The 18,785-nt window shown below is 62.5% G+C and overlaps 1 protein-coding gene across 4 annotated transcripts; it reads right to left on the bottom strand.

The window, feature by feature from the left end:
* Positions 1–4,495: 4,495 nt before the first annotated feature.
* On the bottom strand, positions 4,496–18,785 carry PLK5 (polo like kinase 5 (inactive); the record flags this gene model as incomplete). 4 transcript variants are annotated; one of them, XM_084614798.1, is made up of 15 exons in its annotated part: positions 4,496–6,754; positions 7,596–7,706; positions 7,921–8,050; positions 8,854–9,013; positions 9,412–9,492; positions 10,678–10,786; positions 10,882–10,970; positions 11,059–11,197; positions 11,754–11,952; positions 12,375–12,470; positions 12,550–12,637; positions 14,179–14,308; positions 15,219–15,335; positions 16,602–16,709; positions 18,681–18,785. In XM_084614798.1, the coding sequence occupies 15 exons, from the start codon at positions 18,783–18,785 to the stop codon at positions 6,569–6,571; spliced, it is 1,848 nt and encodes a 615-aa protein (XP_084470924.1). In that variant the 3' UTR covers positions 4,496–6,568. The 4 variants fall into 4 exon arrangements, with proteins under 4 accessions (XP_084470924.1, XP_084470927.1, XP_084470925.1 ...); XM_084614801.1 differs by lacking the exon at positions 18,681–18,785 and having other exon boundaries at positions 8,962–9,013; positions 16,602–18,126; XM_084614799.1 differs by lacking the exon at positions 18,681–18,785 and having other exon boundaries at positions 9,412–9,489; positions 16,602–18,126.

The following is an 18,785-nucleotide window of genomic DNA, read 5'->3' as shown; positions in this document are numbered from 1 at the left end:
GCCTACTTCCTAAACTGTCTCTCCTGGATACACCTTCCCCATGCTGCCATTCCCTGCTGCTGGGCTCAGCGTTTCCTCCAGTGCTGTGATCACAGGGGATTGATGCGCTGTAATTTGAGCGGTTTCAGAGTAACAGCCGTGTTAGTCTGTATTTGCAAAAAGAAAAGGAGGACTTGTGGCACCTTAGAGACTAACCAATTTATTTGAGCATGAGCTTTCGTGAGCTACAGCTCACTTCATCGGATCAATTATGCATTCCAATGAATGCATCCGATGAAGTGAGCTGTAGCTCACGAAAGCTGATGCTCAAATAAATTGGTTAGTCTCTAAGGTGCCACAAGTCCTCCTGTTCTTTTTGTAATTTGAGCACGCATGTCCGGGGCTGCAGAAAGCACTTCTCCCCTGCAGGGGGCAGTGTGCAGCCGCTTTCTGCTCCATGCAGCAGGACTGGTCTGCTGTTTCCATGCTGATCTGTCTGGGTTCTGGGCATGTCCTTTGGTCTCCAGGAATCAGCTCGGGGGCTGGGGGGCAGTGTAAAGGGGCTGGGCTCTATTTTTGGAGCAGTTTAGCAGGGTGGCTGCTGCGGGGGAGAGGATCAGGTTTTCCCCACGCAGCTGGGAATCGGGACCATAAGGCGATCAATGAGGCCTGCCACAGTGGGAATTGCCCACCTCTGGCCAGCCGGGGCTAGATGGGGTGGATTCCAGAGCTTGCCGCCGTCTGGGCTCCTCCGACCCGAAACAAGGCGGGTGTAGCTGGGAGTGTGGGTGGGATCACCTTGGCCATCGCTAACCTTTGCATTCCTCTGCCCTGTCCCCCCTCCCCAAACCAACTCCCCCAGTGCAGCTATCGCTTTACAAACAGCCCTGTGTGCTTGGCAAGTGGCCGGGCATTGTGTTCAGGCCAGGGGCTGGAGTGGAGGCTGCAGTGAGGTCAGCCAAAGAACCCCCTTCTACCCACCCAGGACCTGGAGACTGGCTCTGCTATTTGTACCTCCCGACAGCCCCTATCTGGATCTTCCCAGCAACACCAGCTGGCGCGCCTGGGCCTCGTTCTTAACCCTGGCAGGGCTGGGTGTCAAGCAGGCTGTGCCAAGTGGAGGAGGGGCATCACCTTGAGCTGGGGGCAGCTTGGCCTCCTATGCCTGCTTGGATCACCTGGGACGCTCTTGCAGCCGGTTCCTGCTGGCATGTGCTAGAGCCCTGGAGCAGAAACGAAGGCAGATCTAGCTGCTCCATGGAGCCTCTCCCTCCTGCAGTGAATCTGGCCCTCGTACAGCTCCTAGCGCAATGTGGCCTTCATCTCCCCTGGGCCCACCTTGGCCAGGCATGCTGTTCACCAGCCTCCTACCTGCCTGCAGCCCTTAGGCCACCCCCAGGGCCAGCTTTGTCTGCTGGGCGTTTGGTGTTGGGGTCTGACCTGGGGCTGTGCCCCTGGGCGATTTTAGCCAGGGCACAGCCCCAGTCTAGAAACCATTTGCACCCAGGCCACATGATTGGCATGGGTACAGTTTATCCAGGTTCAAAATAGGTGCCAAGCCCACTGCCCTGGTGGCCACAAGGGCCTTTGCGTTGGTGCAGCATCACCGTAGGCAGCAGTCCTAGAGGAGATGAGGCCTAAATCTATGAGACAGCTCTAAAGGGGGGGAACCCCCCCGTGGTGCCAGCTGCTCCTTGCCTGCCCTCCTGCCCCCCACATGCACTGGTGGTGAAAGAGCCCAGCCCCCCAGCAGCGTTCTTATGGCACGTCCGTGAATGTGAACCCCGTGGTCAGGGCTGGCTCCGGGCACGAGCTTTCAAAGCAGGTGCTTGGGGTGGCATTTAGAATGGGGCGGCAGTTCATGTCCCTCGATGGCAATTCATTGGCAGCTCTGCCACTCTTCCCACCGTAGCGACTGCTTGGGGCGGCAAAATTGGTAGAGCCACCCCTGCCTGTGGTGCCATGCTCCCTGCACCACACAGTCTGCTGGCTCGTGAGCTGTCTGGGGCAGGGACTGCGTCTTCCTCTCCCGGTGGTGCCCAGCACTGCAGGGGCCCGATTCTGCTGGGGAGGGTCGGGCACTACCCCACGAGCAGTAGCAGCCTGGGGTATTTGCCCCTGCATGAGGGCATATGGCATGGGGGTGAATGCTAACCCGTGCGCACACCCCACTCTCCCTAGTGGTTGGGGGGTGGGGGGAATTGACACACGTCAGGTGGATGATTAGCCTGGAGCTCATGCCAGCCCCAGCCTGATTTGCCCTGTCTGGTCTTTTAATACATGGCTGCAATTTAAATAGCAGAGCCCAAATTAGCCCTGCCAGGGTGCTCGGCCAGGCTTCACTGCAGGGGCGGGGGTACGAGCTGGTAACCTCACTCCCAGCACTCAGGCTCCCCCTCGATTTCTCCAGCTGATCCTGCCCAGGGAGGGATGTGACAGGCCAGGGCCTGTAGGGAAATAGAGGCACAGCAAGGGGAAGAGACTGTCCCAAGCAGGGAAGGGGAAGGACCCGGTCTGGGCCCTGGCATGTGGAATACCCACCTCCCTGCTCCTGGTGCCTCTCCCTGGGCAGGGCTGTCACACAGGGGGCATGGTAGGGTCTGTTCCCGCTCGGCACAGTCTCATCCAGCCCAGTGGGTGCCAGGCCCAGGGCACCAAGCATCCAGCTAGGGAAGGGCTTGGCAGGGCCGGGAAAGCCATGAAATGGGACTTGCTGCAGCCCTGGCCCCGTAGTCCTTGGCCAGTTCTCACAGGGGCTCGTTCACAAGCGGGGGGGTCTGCGGGGGGAGCAGGGCGCATTCCTCCTCTGTGTACAGCTGAAAGGGCCCGATATGCTTGTCGCTGGGACCTTGTCGCACTTAAGGGGCTAATCTCCGAACACAGGGCATGTGAGCTGGGCTCTGCATTCTTGGCAAGGGCCTGCCGTGGGGGTCAGACACAGAACAGCTCCCTATAGGGCTAGGGGCACCCACCCTGCCCAGCCACCGCCAGCAGCATTAGCTCATTCAGCTCCGTGCAGGGCAGGGGACAAGCACCCGGGCTATAACCACTGGACACCACCACCCTGCACGGAGCTGAATGCCTCGGAGGATGGTCTCTTGGGGCTGGTTAGTCATGGCTCCGCCAGGTCAGGGCCTTTCGGAATCAGCAGCTGCCTGTTGTTACAGCCTCCGACCCCAGCTGGCTACGGAAGAGCGAGAGGCCTTTGCCCTGCTTAGGGCGAGCCCCTAGCGCCAGAGCTGGAATTTCCTGTTGTTTCTCCGCTAAGCACATTAGATAAAACACGCACACGGGTGTGGACTCGTGCGTGCACGTACACACAGAGACAGACGTGTGCGTGTACCCAGGGGTGTGTGAGTACAGGAAGACACAGATGCACGTGCCCACCCAGGCGTGTGCATGTACCCACACGTGTGTAAACGCACAGATGTGTACAAAGACACACACACACACACACACCCCTGTGCCTGGCACCTCCATGATCCAGGCTCTCTGCCCCCCACCATGGGCTCTGCTGAGTGATACTCCCTGCAATTCACGTCACACCCGGCGGCTGACGCAGGGCCACAGTGAAGCAGCCGGAGGAGACCCGCGTGGCCGTGCAGCCCAGGGAACGAGACCAGCCAGGCAGGCTGGGGCAGCACCACTCAGTACTCGGCTGCCCTCTGCCCTCTCGCCCGCCCAGTTGGGCAGTGCCCTGCCCCTCAGGCCCCTGGTGGGCTGCCTGGGCCTTGCTCCCAGCTGGTGCCCGCTCATCTGGCTCTTGTCTGCTTTGGGCGTCGGCCTCCTGCAGCGCTCGCTGTGATCCAAGCGTGGGTGGGTTTGTGAGAGCCCTCGAGGGCACCTGGGGCCGTTTCACTGCAGACTGCAAGGCGCTGCGGTGGGGGGGGGGAATCCCCTGCCACCCGTTTACAGGGGAGGGGATGCTGCTGAGCAGGGCTGGATGCCTCTAACCCCAGAGCCGGCTCGGCTCAGTGCCAGGGCCCCCAAGCCACGTGCCCTAGGCCTGCCCTGAATGGAGACCAGGCGTGGGAAGGGAGAACAGACTAAGCCTCTGGCCCTTTCAGTCCGTGGCAAAGGTAGCCACTTAGTGCCCCCTGGCTAGTGGGCTGGGCAACCGGGCAGCTGGGCAGCTAGAAACCAGGCAGAGGCCCTGCCAACTCCAGCCACGTCCTGGGCCCCTGCTGGGGGCTGTTCCTGGGTCACTAATAATAATCACCCCAGGCTCTGACCTAGGACTTTTCCTCAGTAGGTCAAAGTGCTGTTTAACGGAGGGCAGCAGCATGATACCATTTTACAGAGAGGGAAACTGAGGCACAGAGCAGGGCCGTGGCTTGCCAAAGGCCGGTGGCAGAGCAGGAATAGCACCCAGGTCTCCGGCGGCTCTGCCAGGTGCTCTATCCGCCAGGCTGCTGATCCATCCGAGGCAGGTTTGCAGAGACCCCTGGAGGGCTGGAGCCCCGTGTCACAGCCCCAGAGCCCTCAGAATCAGACACTGCTAAGCGGCGGCCATAGGAGTTTAATGTGGAACAGCGTTTCTGTGACTTACGCCAGCCCAGCCCCTGCGCTGCCAGCGGGCTGCAGCTAGAGACCCGCTGGTCGGGCTCTCCGAGCCCTGGGCTCTCCTGGGCCTCGCAGCTCTGCCCATTCCCCTTGCTCCCTCTCTGCAGGCCCCCACTTCACATCCTGCATTGCCCTGCCCCTCCGTGCTGTCCCGGTGGTTTCTGCACCCCCCAGCGCTGGGTTACGTGTGTGTGAACAGCCCCTCTCTGTCCCTGCTCCCCCCCACCCTCAGCGCCAGCTGGCACCTGCCCCACCCTCACTCACAAGCCAGGGTGCGGCCGGAACCACTGGGCCGGGCCAGGCCAGGCTGCCTCCTTGGCCAGGGAGAGGAGTTCAGACTCAGTGGGGCCCGGAACCAACCAGACACCCCTGACCTCCCCCTCACCGCCCCACAGCTCCTTCACCTTCCGCCACTTGCCCTCCAGCCAGCTCCCTCCCCGTCTGTGACAAAGTTCCTCCTCTGCCTTGGTGGGTCCTGCGCTTATTGGTGGATTTGCTCGCCTCTGAGGTCCACGGCAGCCCTCAGTTCGGCCACTTTGGCTAGTGGCTCAAACCCCGTTCACTCAGCTACCCTCAGCACTGGCCAGCGCGGGGAAACGGAAGGAGAACAATCCCCGCAGTCTCTGCTGATCCACCTCGTGGGTTGGGCGACAGGCCAGGGACCTTCCCCTCTGGTGGGACCCACAGTCCAGGGCAACTGCTGTATCCAATAGGGAGTTGGGGGGATCCCGGGCCCAGGGCGCTGTGGATCACAGCAGTCTACAGTGTTTCTTGTGACAGCTACAACTCCCTGGGCTATTTCCCCATGGCCTCCTCCTAACCCCTTCTCTAACCTCACCACAGGACCTTCCTCCTGACGCCAGGTAGCATTTGTACTCCTCAGTCCTCCAGCAGCAGCAGCACCAGCATGCCCATGCCCACGCCCCTTAATTGGCTCCAGGTATCCTAATTAGCCTGCTTACCTTAATTGGTTCCAGCACGTTCCTGATTGTTCTGGAACTGCCCCTGTTTCCTTACCCAGGGAAAAGGGAACTGCTTAATCTGGGGCTAATATATCTGCCTTCTGTCTGTTCATGCATCTGGGCAGAGTTCCTCTGGGCGGCGTCCACTGGCTCCCTTGACGCCTTCAAGGAGCACTGGGTGCTGTCTGTGGTTCTCTGCTCAGTGTCCCCATCAGGTTCCCTTCGTTTGACCCTTTGACCGCACTCCTGTCCCTGTTATTTCATTAGTTGTCCCCCGGAATCACTTGGTTTCCAGGTCCTGTGGATCCTCCCCTTAGATGGAGGGGGGTCCTTTAGCAGTGGGCTTCTGCCCCCCCCCCCCCTTCCTGGATCCCAATAGGATCACTCTCCTGTAGCCATCTGGCCTGACCCTGTCACACCTCCTGCATTTGCACTCCTGGGTTCTCTTGCCTCCTCAGAGCACCTCCCTCCATCACGTAACCTTGGCTTTCAGTGCCCCCTTCCCATCCTGGCTCCAGTCTGGGCGGGAGCCTGGCCCAGCAGGCTCCTTCCCCACCCTCCGCCAGTGCAGAGCAGTCAGGCCCGGCCAGCTCCAGTCCCAGACCCTGCAGGCAACTCCCCAGTTTGCCTGGCCACTGGCCACTGGCCCCAGCCATTCCAGGCAGCCTGGTGGCCCCCGCCACCCGCTGCTCCAGCTCCCCTTTGGGAGCCACCCCTGGAGGCCAAGGCCCGTTTGCAGCGCCCCAAATCCCATCCTCAGGGGACGCCAGTGGGTGAAGCTCCTGGGCCGGCATTAGCATCGGGCAAATGGGCACCTCCAGGCCCCGTTGGTTCCAGGGGGAGCGAGGGGCAGAGTGGAAAGGACCCATGTCTCCACAGCACCCTCCCAAGCCAGGGAGTAGGGTTTGATCATCAAATTGGGTCCCATAAGAGCCCCTAATGGGCCTGCCCCGGGCCACAACATCACCTCAGCCGCCCTGTGTCCATGTCCATGCCACGCCAGGTGCTGGGCAGTGGGTCTGGCTCCAGGGGGCGGGAGAGTCCCGGGGGGGCAGCGGAGGCAGCTACAGGCAGTGGGCCATGTCGAGGGTGTACTGCAGGCGCTCCCGCAGGGCCGGGGCACAGCCCCCTGCGGCCAGGGCGCCCAGCGGGAAGGTGGCACTGATGTGCTGCTGGTCGATGAAGGTCAGGAGGTGCCCGCCACCTGGGCAGCTCAGCACGAGCTTGGTGTGGTCGTGATAGAAATTGACCTGCGGGGCAGAGAGGGGAGGGCGAGTGATGCAGCATCCCACAGGACCTGGCCCAGGAGAGAGTTAATACCCCTCCCCCTGCCCCAGAGTCTCCCCCTACACACACATTGGGGAGGGCCAGGGAGCCGCGCTGGTGGCCCCCGCTGCTGGGATCCGACAATCGGACCAGCCCCCATGAGCTTAGGGAGCTCTGGCTGCAGGGTGGGGGCTCCTGGCTGCAGGGTGGGGGCTCCTGCTCCACTCCCTCCCCCTTGCCCTCTAGTTCTGACCCTTCTGCCCCCCGACTGCCAGCCCCCAGCTGCCCTTGCACCTAAGCCCCTCTTTCCCCAGGGGTTTCCAGCCCCCGCTGCCACTGTCTGGCCCTGCTGCCAGGAGAGGGCCTTGGGGCAGTGTGGGTAGGGGGGCACGGACTGCAGCCCTTCTGGGGCCCTGCATTCCCTGCTATCCCAGCCCCGGGCCTGTCACCCCGGCCAGGCTGTGCTGCAGCCCCCGGGGAGGGCAGAACGCAGCTGAGGCCGTCAAACTCACTTCACTCGTGACACTGGATAGTCCAGAGCAGCCTAGGTCTGCAGAGGCCCTGTGTTGGGTGGGAGGAGCCAGAGCCTGGGGCATGGCTTGGGGGAAGTGTGATGGCAGTTGCGGGGTGCTGCGGGGTGGAGGGGAAGGACAGGGAGTAGCCATGGGGTGGGAGGATCAGGGGAGAGGCTCATAGAGGAGGGAGCAGCCGTGGGGCAGGCGGATGGGGGGAGAGGCTCGGGGGGGGGGCACCGGACGAGGAGAGGCCTGAGTGGGGGCTCGGGGGAGAGGCTCAAGGGTGTGCTGGGGGCGATGGGGGGGTTACCTGCAGCGTCCCATTGCTGAAGAGCATCAGCAGCGCCCGGTCCGACTTGGCACAGCATAGGAGACAGGGGGTGTCCGTGGAGCTGCTGGGACCCGCCGGCTCGCTCCCCCCCTGCCAGCAGGAGCAGAGTCAGGCAGCTGGCTGGGCCGGGGGGGCACCGAGCCTGGCTCCCCCTTATGGCCCCGCCCCCCCCGCCCCGCAACGCGGGCACAGCCCAGAGGGGATTGCACCCTGGGGCCTCCCCCAGCCGCCCCTGGCATATCCCGCGCTCCCAGCCCCGTGATTCTTCCCCCTGCACCCCCCTGGCCCAGCCCCGGGGCCTCACCTCCAGCAGCTTCTGCTGCATGTACTGGGAGAAGAAGTGCAGGATGCCCATCTTCGTGGCCAGGGAGGCGGGCACGTCGCTCCGGGGGAAGGACATGGCCTCCCCGCGCCCTGGGCAGTAGCAGACACGCCTGGAAGGAAGCCACAAAAAAGCCGCGAGGCTGGAGCTGCAGGTGTCCCAGGTGCCCAGACACCTGCCAGGGCAGGTGCCAGGCGAGGTGGGTGTCAGGGGGACTGAGCAGAGGGTTGGGGGGGGTTGGAGGTACCTGCTGCTGCATGGGCAGACGGGGTGGTGGGTGTCTGAGCGGGGCTGGGGCTGACTGTGCAGAGGGCTCCAGGGGTGGCAAGGCAGGTGCTGAGGTGGGTGCTGGGAAGGTAGAGGGCCAGGTGGATTCTCAGGTGGGGGCAGAGGGCCAGGCAGGTGCCCGGGGGAGGGGGCATAAGGCCAGGTGGGTGCCCAGAGGATACCTACGATGGCTGTGGGCAGAGGGCTAGGCAGGTGCCCGGAGGAGAGGGCAGAGGGCCAGGTGGGTGGCTGGGGGAAGGGGAAGAGGGCCAGGCAGGTGCCCGGGGGGGATACCTACGATGGCTGCAGGCAGAGGGCAAGGCAGGTGCCCAGAGGAGGTGGCCAGGCAGGTGCCCAGGGGAGGGGGCAGAGGGCCAGGCAGGTGCCCGGGGGAGGGGGCATAAGGCCAGGTGGGTGCCCAGAGGATACCTACGATGGCTGTGGGCAGAGGGCTAGGCAGGTGCCCGGAGGAGAGGGCAGAGGGCCAGGTGGGTGGCTGGGGGAAGGGGAAGAGGGCCAGGCAGGTGCCCGGGGGGGATACCTACGATGGCTGCAGGCAGAGGGCAAGGCAGGTGCCCAGAGGAGGTGGCCAGGCAGGTGCCCAGGGGAGGGGGCAGAGGGCCAGGTGGGTGCCCGGGGGATACCTACGGGGGCTGCGGGCAGAGGGCTAGGTGGGTGCCGTCGGCGAGCAGGGCGCCCGTAGAGCCGTCCGAGAGCAGGTAGCCGAAGCCGTACTTGTTGGAATAATCCACCCACCTGGTGACCCAGAGGACAGGTGGCGCCAGGCGCTGCACAGGGTTGTGCTCGGCTGCAAGGAGAAAGAGGGGAGCCTGAGGCCCAGCACAGAGGCCCTTGCAGGCCCCCGGTGCCCGGTCAGCTGGGGAGAGGCCCTGACAGAGCAGGTGGGGGCAGGAGGCAACCTGAGCAGCCTGTGCCTCCACCCAGCAGACTCCCACTGGCCCGGCCCAACCCCTGGCACTGCCAGGCCCTGTGGGGCAATCCCACCCCCCAGCACTGAGTCCTAGCCCCTGCAGCCGATGGGCTGGACAGTGGCCCAGGGTGGGTCCAGTCAGCCCAGCCCAGGCCCCACTCGTATCCGGCCAGGTTTGCGCGGGGAGCTTGGTGCCTGGGCTGAGGAAGGCCCAGGGGATGATGGAGCTGGGCGTGCAGGGGTTTGTGGGTTTCCGGCGCAGGGCTCCCTCTTACCCAGAGGCATGTTCTCCAGGCAGCTGCTCAGCACCCTCGTGACTGACTGCACTGCGCTCCCCACGCTCCAGCCTTCATCTGCTGCAGAGATGGGCTGGGATCAGGGCTCCATGCATGGCACCCCCTGTAAGCCTGGCACCCCTCTGCCCCCTGTCTTCCAGCCCCGACCACTACACCTGCCAGAGTTGGGGCTAGAACCTAGGAGTTCTGATCCCCGCCCCCCATCTAACCACTATACCCCACTCCCCTCCCGGAGCCGGGGAGAGAACCCTGGGGTCCTGATCCCCCACCCCCGTCGAACCGCCCGCCAGTGAGCACAGCAGGTGGCTGGATCATTTCTCTGCCCCGCCAGCCCCATGTGCTCTCCTGCCCTGAGGGCCTCCCTCCCGCAATGAGTGGGGCTGTTGCCCCAACCAGCCAACAGGAAGCAGCGAGGGAACCCAGGGGGGCCACACCAGGGGGAGGCGTAGGGTTGCCAACTCTCCCGGTTTCGCTAAGAGTCTCCCGGAATCAGGACCTATCTCCCGGAGGCTACTGAAGCCAAACCAGGAGGTTTTTAGGTGCTAAAAGTCTGGCCTCGCGGCGGGGCTAAGGCTCGGCCCCCGCAGCTCCCATTGGCTGCAGTTCCCGGCGCATGGGAGCTGCAGAGTTAGCGCTCAGGGCATGGGCAGCACGCAGAGACCCCTGCCCTGCCCAGGGGCTGCAGGGACGTGCCAGCCACTTCCAGGAGCAGCGCGGGGTCAGGGCAGGCAAGGAGCCTGCCTTAGCCCTGCTGCGCCGCCCACCTGGAGCCCACACCCCTCACCCCCTTCTGCACCCCAATCCCCTGCCCCAGCCCAGTGAAAGTGAGTGAGGGTGTGGGAGAGTGAGTGATGGAGGGAGGGGCCTCGGGGCAGGGGGCGGGGCAAGGGTGTTTGGGTTTGTGCAATTAGACAGTTGGCAACCCTAGGGCGGTGGGGGCCTCATACTGCAGCGATCCCGGCCCAGCAGGCTCCCGGCAGCCCTACTGGGGGCTACTCCGGGCCCCTGGCCACACAGTGCACGTGAGCTGCAGCCTCCCCGGGCAGCTCCCAAGGAAGGTGGAGACCAAGAGAGGTCCTTGGTGTGGGGGCCCAACTGGAGCCTCCCCAGGGCCCGATCCCCAGCAGGGGCTCTGCACACACCGCTCCCAGCTGGCATCAGGCCCTGGATGTCTCCAGCCTAGAACCCTCCCAAATTCCAGCCCGACAGCTAGAGGCCAGTCTGGGAAATGTGGCATCCACTTACAGTCGGCTCTGGAGCATCTGGGCCTGAGAGCTCCCGTCATGAGCAGATGGATGGAGAACATGTGGGGGCCCTTGGTCAATGGCATAGCCTGGACACTGCCTCCTTCCACCTGGCAGGGAGACGGGGACAGCGGGTGAGGGGGGGAACCAGACTGCAGACCCCCCCAGGTCCCTCCCCACCCTCCTTCCTGTGGACCCCTCCTACCTCGCTGTGCTGCTCCGTGCTGGGCAGGTTCTGAGCCTGCCAGGATTGGCTCGTCAGCTTCTCCGGCTCCTCGCCGGGCACCGGGCTACCTGGATGGAGACACAGTGGAGCCATGACGCCACACGGGCACTGCCAAGCTCAGCCCAGAGCACGGGGGGACGCGGCCACTTGACCCACCTGCCTGGGGCTCCTGGCACGGCAACCCCCTGAACAGCACTTTGGCCGCCTTCTGCAGGAGCTTGCCGATTGGATTGGGCAGGGCGAAGACGGGCACCGAGTGGCAGGCGCGGGACGGCAGCTTGTCCGGAGTGAAACCCTGGGAGACGACAGCCACGTCACTCCATTCCCGGCTGTACCTCACGCTGGTGCCACGGAGGAGGCAGGGCAAGGACCCCACGGTCCATACGGGCACCAGGGCTAGAAGGGGCTATAGAGGCGAGGGATGGTGGAAGTAACCCAGAGGGGCTGGAGAGGTTGGAGCACCAGCCCAGGGACTTGTGGCACTGTGTCGGGGGCTGGGTGCAAGAACTTGGATCCTCTTGGCTTTGGTTTGCACCAGGGCCGGCCGCAGCTCTTTGCAGCTGAGCTAAGGGCATGGGACCCTTCTGGGGGCTGGGGGCCAGGGGAGGTGGCATTCTTCCTAAGACAGGGCAGCACAGGTGCACGCCCACCCTGGGCGCCTAGACGGGGTTCGCGGGTGCAAGCACGTGCCCAGCAATTGGGCCCGGCTCCCCCAGTGTACGCGCAGCACCCGTCTTAAATCCGAGCAAGCGGCATCGCGACCTGGCACACGGGGTCGCAGCGCTGCTCGGGATGGGTGCCTGCCATCTATAGTGCCCGGAGCGACTCGCCCGCCCCTGCATCGCCCGCACCTGGGTGAAGAATTCGTGCTCCAGCACCTCCTCTAGGCTGGGCCGCTCCGAGGGGCGGGGCGCCAGCAGGCGGCCGATCAGCTTCCTGGCGCCGGGCGAGAGGTGGTTGGGGGCGGGGTACCGGCCCTCCCGGATGCACTGGTACATCTCCTGCTTGTGGGTGATCTCGAAGGGGGAGCAGCCTGTCAGAGCCGTGTACCTGGGGCGAGGGAAGGCAGCCAATCAGAGCCTTCCCAGTGCACCAAGGCGGGCACAAGCAGCCAATCAGAGCATTCCCTAGAGGGGAAAGGCCCCGTGTCCCATTCCCCACCCCACTGAACTAGCCATTCCCCTGTCCTGGGGCTGGATCAGAGCTGGTGCCCCAAAGAGTCAAAATGCCCCGTGTCCCATTCCCCGCCCCACTGAACCAGCCTGTTCCCCACCCTGGGGCTGGGTTGGAGCTGGTGCCCCAAAGAGTCAAAATGCCCCGTGTCCCATTCTCCGCCCCACTGAACCAGCCTGTTCCCCACCCTGGGGCTGGGTTGGAGCTGGTGCCCCGTATCCCATTCCCTCCCCACCGACCCGGCCCGGCCCACCCCGCTCGGAGGCATTTGCCCAGTTGCAGCTTGGTGCCTCACTCACATGATGCAGCCCAGGGCCCAGATGTCGGACTGGAAGGAGTGCCCCTTCTTGGCGATCACCTCAGGGGCCAGGTAGTTGGGCGTCCCACACACCACGCTGTAGGGGAAAAGGAACAGGAGGTGAATCCGCAGAGCGCCCCGGCGAGGGCTGCAGGCTGTGCTGGGCCAGCACTTACCCCCGTCTTTGGCTGGCCTGCTCGTCTCTCGTCGCCAGCCCCAGGTCCCCGATCTTCACCTGCATATTTTTCGTGAGGAAGAAGTTACCTGTGGGGGGAAGAGAGGTAAGCCGCTGAGCACATCCGGGCAGCTTTCCAGTTACACGGCCAGAGTCACCCCCCTTTGCAGGTGGGGAAACTGAGGCACAGAGCAGCTCCAGATCACACAAGGAATCAGTAACAAGGTTGGGAACGGTGTCCTGGCTCCCAGGCTCTAGCCACTAGACCATGCTGCAGGGGAGAAGGGAGCATGGAGGGGGGCGTATGCGGGGCTGTCTGTGCTGATATATTTCTGTACAGCAGCTTTGGAGACAGGAGTAGCCCATTGTTCAGAGGAAGGCTCTGGACAGGGCCTCCTCAGTAGCCCTGGCGGTTTGTATGTGCCCCATGGGAGCAATAAATCACAGGCAGGAGGTCCTCCCCAGCCCAGCAGACAGAGGCTGCTCGGCAGGGGGCAGCTGTGTGCGTGTCAGGGAGAGAGGCTGCATCTGGGGGTCCCCACGTATCTCCCCCTCCACGGGGCAGCCCCTACATGGAGAGCTGGCTCCCGGGCTCCCATTCAGAAGCATGAAGTCACGCTGGTGGCATTTACTCCCAACAAGCCAGACGGCCAGACGCGCTGCTGGTGTATTTATAACCCCTCTCCAGCCCCCAGCCCTCTTCGGGTGGGGTCTCAGAGGCCAAGGTGAAGGGCACAGGGGTGATTAACTCCTTCACTGCTGCTCAAGGCTTAAAGGATTGAAAGGGTCCCCAGGAAGATGGATTTGGGGACCCCTGGTGCTGCATTGCTGTAAGGCAGAGATCAATCAATCCAAGGGTCTGAGCCCCTAGGAGCTCAGTCCCATCTCCTAATTGCCCAGTGCGGGAGCTGAGAGGAAGGGGAAGGACGTGACCTGCCTCAAGTACAGCTGGAAAAAGAACCCAGGAGTCCTGATTCCCAGCCACCACTGTTCCTCTGTTCCCCACACCAATTGGACCAGATTCCCAGAACCAGGACCAGAACCTAGGAATCCTGGCACCCCAAAACCAGCTCAAGGCTTCTCACGGCTGGAGAGAGGACCCAGGAGCCCCAACTCCCAGCCCCTTCCCTCCTCTCCCCCAACCTATAGGGCCACCCTCTCAGAGTTGAGACCAGAACCCAGGAGTCCTGGCACCCAGCAACCTGCTCCACACGCCTCAGAGTTGGAAAGAAGACCCAGGAGCTCCAACCCCCCCATCCCCCACTCCGGGCCTCCCCACACTCCAACCCACTGCACCTCTCAAGCGCGGCATAGAGCCCAGGAGTCCTGCTTCCCAAGCCCTGGCTGCGACTACTAGGCAACACTGCCCTCCTGTCCCCATGGGGTGCCTTCCCCACTGCAGCCAAGTCCCATAGCATGTCTAGGCGAGGACTCTGGAGGGGTGGGGCGGAATCCAGTTCCCTCTGCCAGCCGCTTTCCCACGGGCACCTGCTCAGCATCAGAGGGCGATGTGTAAGCATCACTGGCGAGGTCTCTCCCCCTGCACCCTTTGGGGATCCCCCCTCCCACCCCGGCGTCCCCCTGTGCTGCAGCCAGCCCCGGCTCGTTGCTGCCGGCCCGAGCCACATACTCAGCTTGAGGTCGCGGTGGATGATGCCCTGCTGGTGGAGGTAGCATAGCCCCGCAACGATCTGCCTCAGGTAATATCGGACCTCTGGCTCCGTCAGCGTTTTCCTGGCCTTCAGGATGTGGGCAAGGGACTGGGGATGGGGAGAGGAAACAGCTCAGCGACAGATTGGGTCCAGCACAGCACGCAAGCCTCCGATCGGCAGCACGGTCCAAGGTGCTGGTAACCCCCCGCCCAGCCTTTTGGGGACAGATTGGATCGGGGGGGGGGGAGGCGGAGGGGCTTGAGTCAAACCCATCCCCCCTCCCTCTGACCCTCGGGCGCTCGACATCTGGGCCTGACTTTCATGGCTCCAGCCTGTCTCTGCTTGTCGGAGGGTCAGTGGAGCTGCTAGAGGCAGGTTAGTTACTCTCGTATCGCCTCGGAAAGCTGCCCCACCCTTCACTTAGTGGACTAAAAAGTCGACCCTGAAGAATAACCACGTCTGTCCCTTTCAATCCAAAGGGAGCAGCCATATATATAGCTGTGTTTGGAGTGACTCCTCGGCTGCTCCCAGGAAATCTTCCACTGCCCCAGGGTAATTTAGAGCAGCCTAAGGACTGCTCTAAGTGACACCAGCTTGGGTGGCCCACTAAGCCCAAAGGGTGGAAGGGAGGGGAAAGTGACTCACGCGAGGTCACACACAGTAGATCACAGGCAGAGAGGGAACAGACCCCAGAGCTCCAGAATCCCAGCACCTTCTCTGCTCTAGACCAGGCTGCCTCCCGCAACACTAGTCAAACAGGCCTCTCGCAACATGCTGCAAGCCAGATAAAGGCTGGTCTCATATTTTCAAGCCAGATTTGCAGGCGCCAGAGGATTGGAAAAAAATCAGGAGAGACGCCCAATTTATTATGGCTCCAAATGTATGTAGGCTCCTAACTTCCCTGGATTTCAACGGAAGTTAAGAGTGCAAACACCTTGGAGGTTCTGAGTCTAGGTATTTCTTTGCTCCCTTCCCTGACGAGAGCCGGGGCCCAGCACCTTGGCTCGGCTCGGCTCACCTTGCGGCTGCAGTACTCCAGGATCATGTAGATGTTGCCCCGGTCAGCAAAGTGCCGGTGGAAGCCCACGACGTGCCGATGGTTCAGGTGGCTGTGCAGCTCGATTTCCCTCTCGACCTGCGGGAGGAGAATTGCAGACATGCACAAAGAGCAAGAGAAACGAGTCACGAGCCCGAAGCGCTGGAGTCAGCTAGAATCATACAGCGCTGTGGAAAACACACACGCACGCTGCTCCCCGGCTGGGCCTGCGGATCCTGGGTCCTCGTGCCCAGCTCGGAGTTTCACAGCTGTCAGCGTTGCACTCACAGCCCCTGGGAACTTTACGACAGCAGTAGGGATCATTCTGCTCCTCCCAAAGCTACTAGAGCGATAGGAGAAACCCCATTAGCTGCTAGAAGTATAGGGCCTATGATACACAGCTATGCAGTTCAGATCCCACCCATAGGTGGCAGCTGTGCATACCCACCCACCACCGGCCAGTCCATTAGAGTCAGAACCCAGCTAGCTCAGAGCATTCATGCTTTTTGGTTGATGCCAACATGAGCTGGTAAAATGACAGCAAGACCAAGGCTTTAATGAGATCTGACATATCTCTCGGGCAAGGGGCCTAAGGGATGCCAAGCAGTTGGCAGACGGTGTGCGCCAGGGAAATCATGCCTCTGCCACCGAAATGCAGCTGGCTCTGCGGTGGAATGTGACCGGCATCTCGCAACAGCCAAGTCACACGATAGAGGCAGACGGGGAATTTCTGGACCCTGAACGAAGCTGCAGGGGGGATGGAGACGATCAGGCTGTGGTTACCCGCAGGGTGGGCCACCAGGGTTAACGCTCTCAATCTTCGGTGCTCAGGCGCAATGGCCTCCCCATGTGGAGGAATGAGAAGCGGTCTCACCCTGCACTGACGTTGGAGGCTGCGGCTCATCTCTGCGTGGCCCGTGGTTTGCTCTGTGATACTCAGAGACCGGGTCTCAGGCTGGGCGACACCCCGGGGCTTGGGGATGGTGAGAGCAAGAGGAAAGTGGAGAGTCTGCGGAGGGAGGGGGGCTTTTTTGTTTGCCCTGGGGTTTATCCCCCACCACCCCCAAGATTGAGGTACGGGGTGAGGGGGCGCAGGAATGGGGCTTGGTGGGGGGAGGGGTATAGTCGAGCCCCGGGTGCTGGCAAGGAAAGCGTTAATTAACCTTCCCCGTAGTTCATGGGTGTCTGCCCAGCATAGGTAGCCCAGCTGGGAGAAGGCAAAACAGGGCCCAGCTGCGGCCAATTGCTCCTCTGGGGGGATGATAAGAAGGGTGTGGGGAGGAGGGGGCATGACCTCCAGGCTTGTCTGGCCAGTGCTAGGTGCTTCCTCCCCTTCCCTCCCCACGGGAGTAGCCCCTGGCTCACCTTCCCCCTGCTCTCCAGCCGGGAGATGCGGGACTGGGGGACGATCTTGACAGCGTAGACCTTGCCGGTGGACGTGTCCGTGAACTTGTAGCACTGGCCGAAAGATCCCTGCGCACAAGGAGGAGCTGTGAGGATGCTGGTAACCCGGGGCTGCATCTTGCTCCCCCGGCCCTGTGGGGACTTGTACCGGGGGGGAGCTTCCCTGGGACAAAGCCATGGGGGTTGGGCATCCGCGGAGGGTCGTTCCCACCCTGACAGTGCCTCCAATGATGACCCTTGGCCCTTCCACCTGAGACTAGAACCCAGGAGTCCTAGGTCGGGCTCGCCTCCCAGAGATGAGACCAATCAATCAACCAACCCTGGTGCCCCAAACGCTGCTTTACCTCCTCAATCCTTCTCCCCGCAGTGCCAGAGCCCTGAGTCGCCATTGCTGGCTCTAACCGCTAGCCAGCAGTGCCCATGCTGAGCCTCACGTGCTGCGCAAGGCACCAGCCTTTCCGGCGGGGATCGTACGTGTTGTGGGCAGCTTTGCATGGGAGTTGGGGCTCTCCTGCTTCCTGGCCTGGCCGCTCCCGCCTGCCAATGCGGCTGTCTTGAAAGAGACAAAGTTCCCCCTCCTGCAGGTGCAGCAGCAGCTGATGGGCTAGTTGCTTTGCCTCTGTGCCTCAGTTTCTCTCCATTTGCCACTGGACTCTGCTTCCTGTTGATTTTTGGCTCCAGGTTCAAGGCCAGAATGCAAAGCTACTTAACCCATTCCTGTCTCACCCCTGTCTGCTAGAGCAGTGAGGTCAGCGCCGGGTGTTACGGCTATGAACAGAGATGGGGACTGAGACAGACAGGGTCTCTAGGTGCTGAAACTCGGGGGGCTGCCTCACCCCCCCTGGCTTGAAGTAGTAGTAACAACCCAGATACATGGTTTCCACCTTTAGCACCTCCACTGTAAAAGTTTGCAGCACCACTGGATGGCTAACCCCTCACTGTGCCTCAGTTTCCTCATCACGGGGGCTGTGAGACCGAGGCTTTGTCTGGGGGGTGGGCACTGCAGCCGCACCAGTGGGGAGCAAGCCCTGCTCTCCGGGCGTGGGCTAGCAGGCCCCTGGCTGGGCCCATGGGGGAGCGTCATTGAGTCGGGCTGGGCACCCCATGCTGCCCTGGGCCATCCCAGCCTCTGGTGCCCAGGGCCTGCTGCAATGGCACGGAGCAGGGCCCTGACCAGTGCTTTAGGCTGCTCCGTCCAGGGTAGGGTGACCAGCAAGTGTGAAAAATCAGGGCAGGGGTGTGTGTGTGGGGGGGGGGGATAGGACTCTATATAAGACCAAGCCCCAAATATTGGGACTGTCCCTATAAAATTGGGGCATCTGGTCACTCTAGTCCAGGGTAGCTTTAAGTGCTCAGGGCTTCCCTTGCCAGACTTGTCGTGAGCTGGCCACAGTCGGAAGTTCTTTGATCCCTTGATTCCCGGGTCACTGGCATCAGGGCGAAGTAGGTGTAGACAGCTGCCCCTGATGGGGTCGCACTTTGCACAGGTGTAAGCGATGGTACAGTGTGATGGAGGATCGGGCCCAGGGTATTAGGGAGGGTAAGGAGCGGGGCTCCCTCTGCACCCAGGAGGAGCCAGGAAGAGCCCTCGGCTCAGCAGAGTCTCCCAAATCAGCCCGTGGCCTGCTGCAGCTCAGTGGTGGGGTCCAGTGGGAGCAGCAGGGCGGCGCCTGGGGTTCGAGTCCTGGGTTTTAGTCCCAGCTCTCAGAAGGGAATGGTGTCCAGTGGATCCAACAGGGGAAGGGGGGGTAGGCATCAGGACTCCTGGGTTCTATTCCCAGTTCTGTCACTGATTAGATGACCTTGGGCAAATAGCCCGCCCCCTCCCCCCCCATCTAAACTGGAGACCACAATGACTTGCCTACCTCCCGCGGGGAAGGGGGGCTGGATGAGGTTAGTCCATGGCCAGTGTCCAGTGGCAGGTGCTAGAGAAGTACAAAAGTAGCCCTGTCTCCATCAGATGCGCACACAGACTCTGCCCCCAACAGCCTGGGGGGAATTGGCTTCCCAGAACAGCTTGAAAGTGGGGAAAAAAGGTACCTTTCCCAAGAGCTGGCCCCTCCTGTACAGCGTCCCGGTGCCTGGATCCTCTATGAAGTAGCTCAGGTTGTCTCCCTGTGCCCTCCTGCTGGCTGAAGGCTCCAT

This window comes from Lepidochelys olivacea, assembly GCF_965140295.1.
Source record: "Lepidochelys olivacea isolate rLepOli2 genome assembly, chromosome: 25".
Lineage (NCBI taxonomy): Eukaryota > Metazoa > Chordata > Testudines > Cheloniidae > Lepidochelys > Lepidochelys olivacea.
The sequence above is the reverse complement of the archived record's forward strand: the minus strand, read 5'-3'. Positions and strand labels throughout refer to the sequence as shown.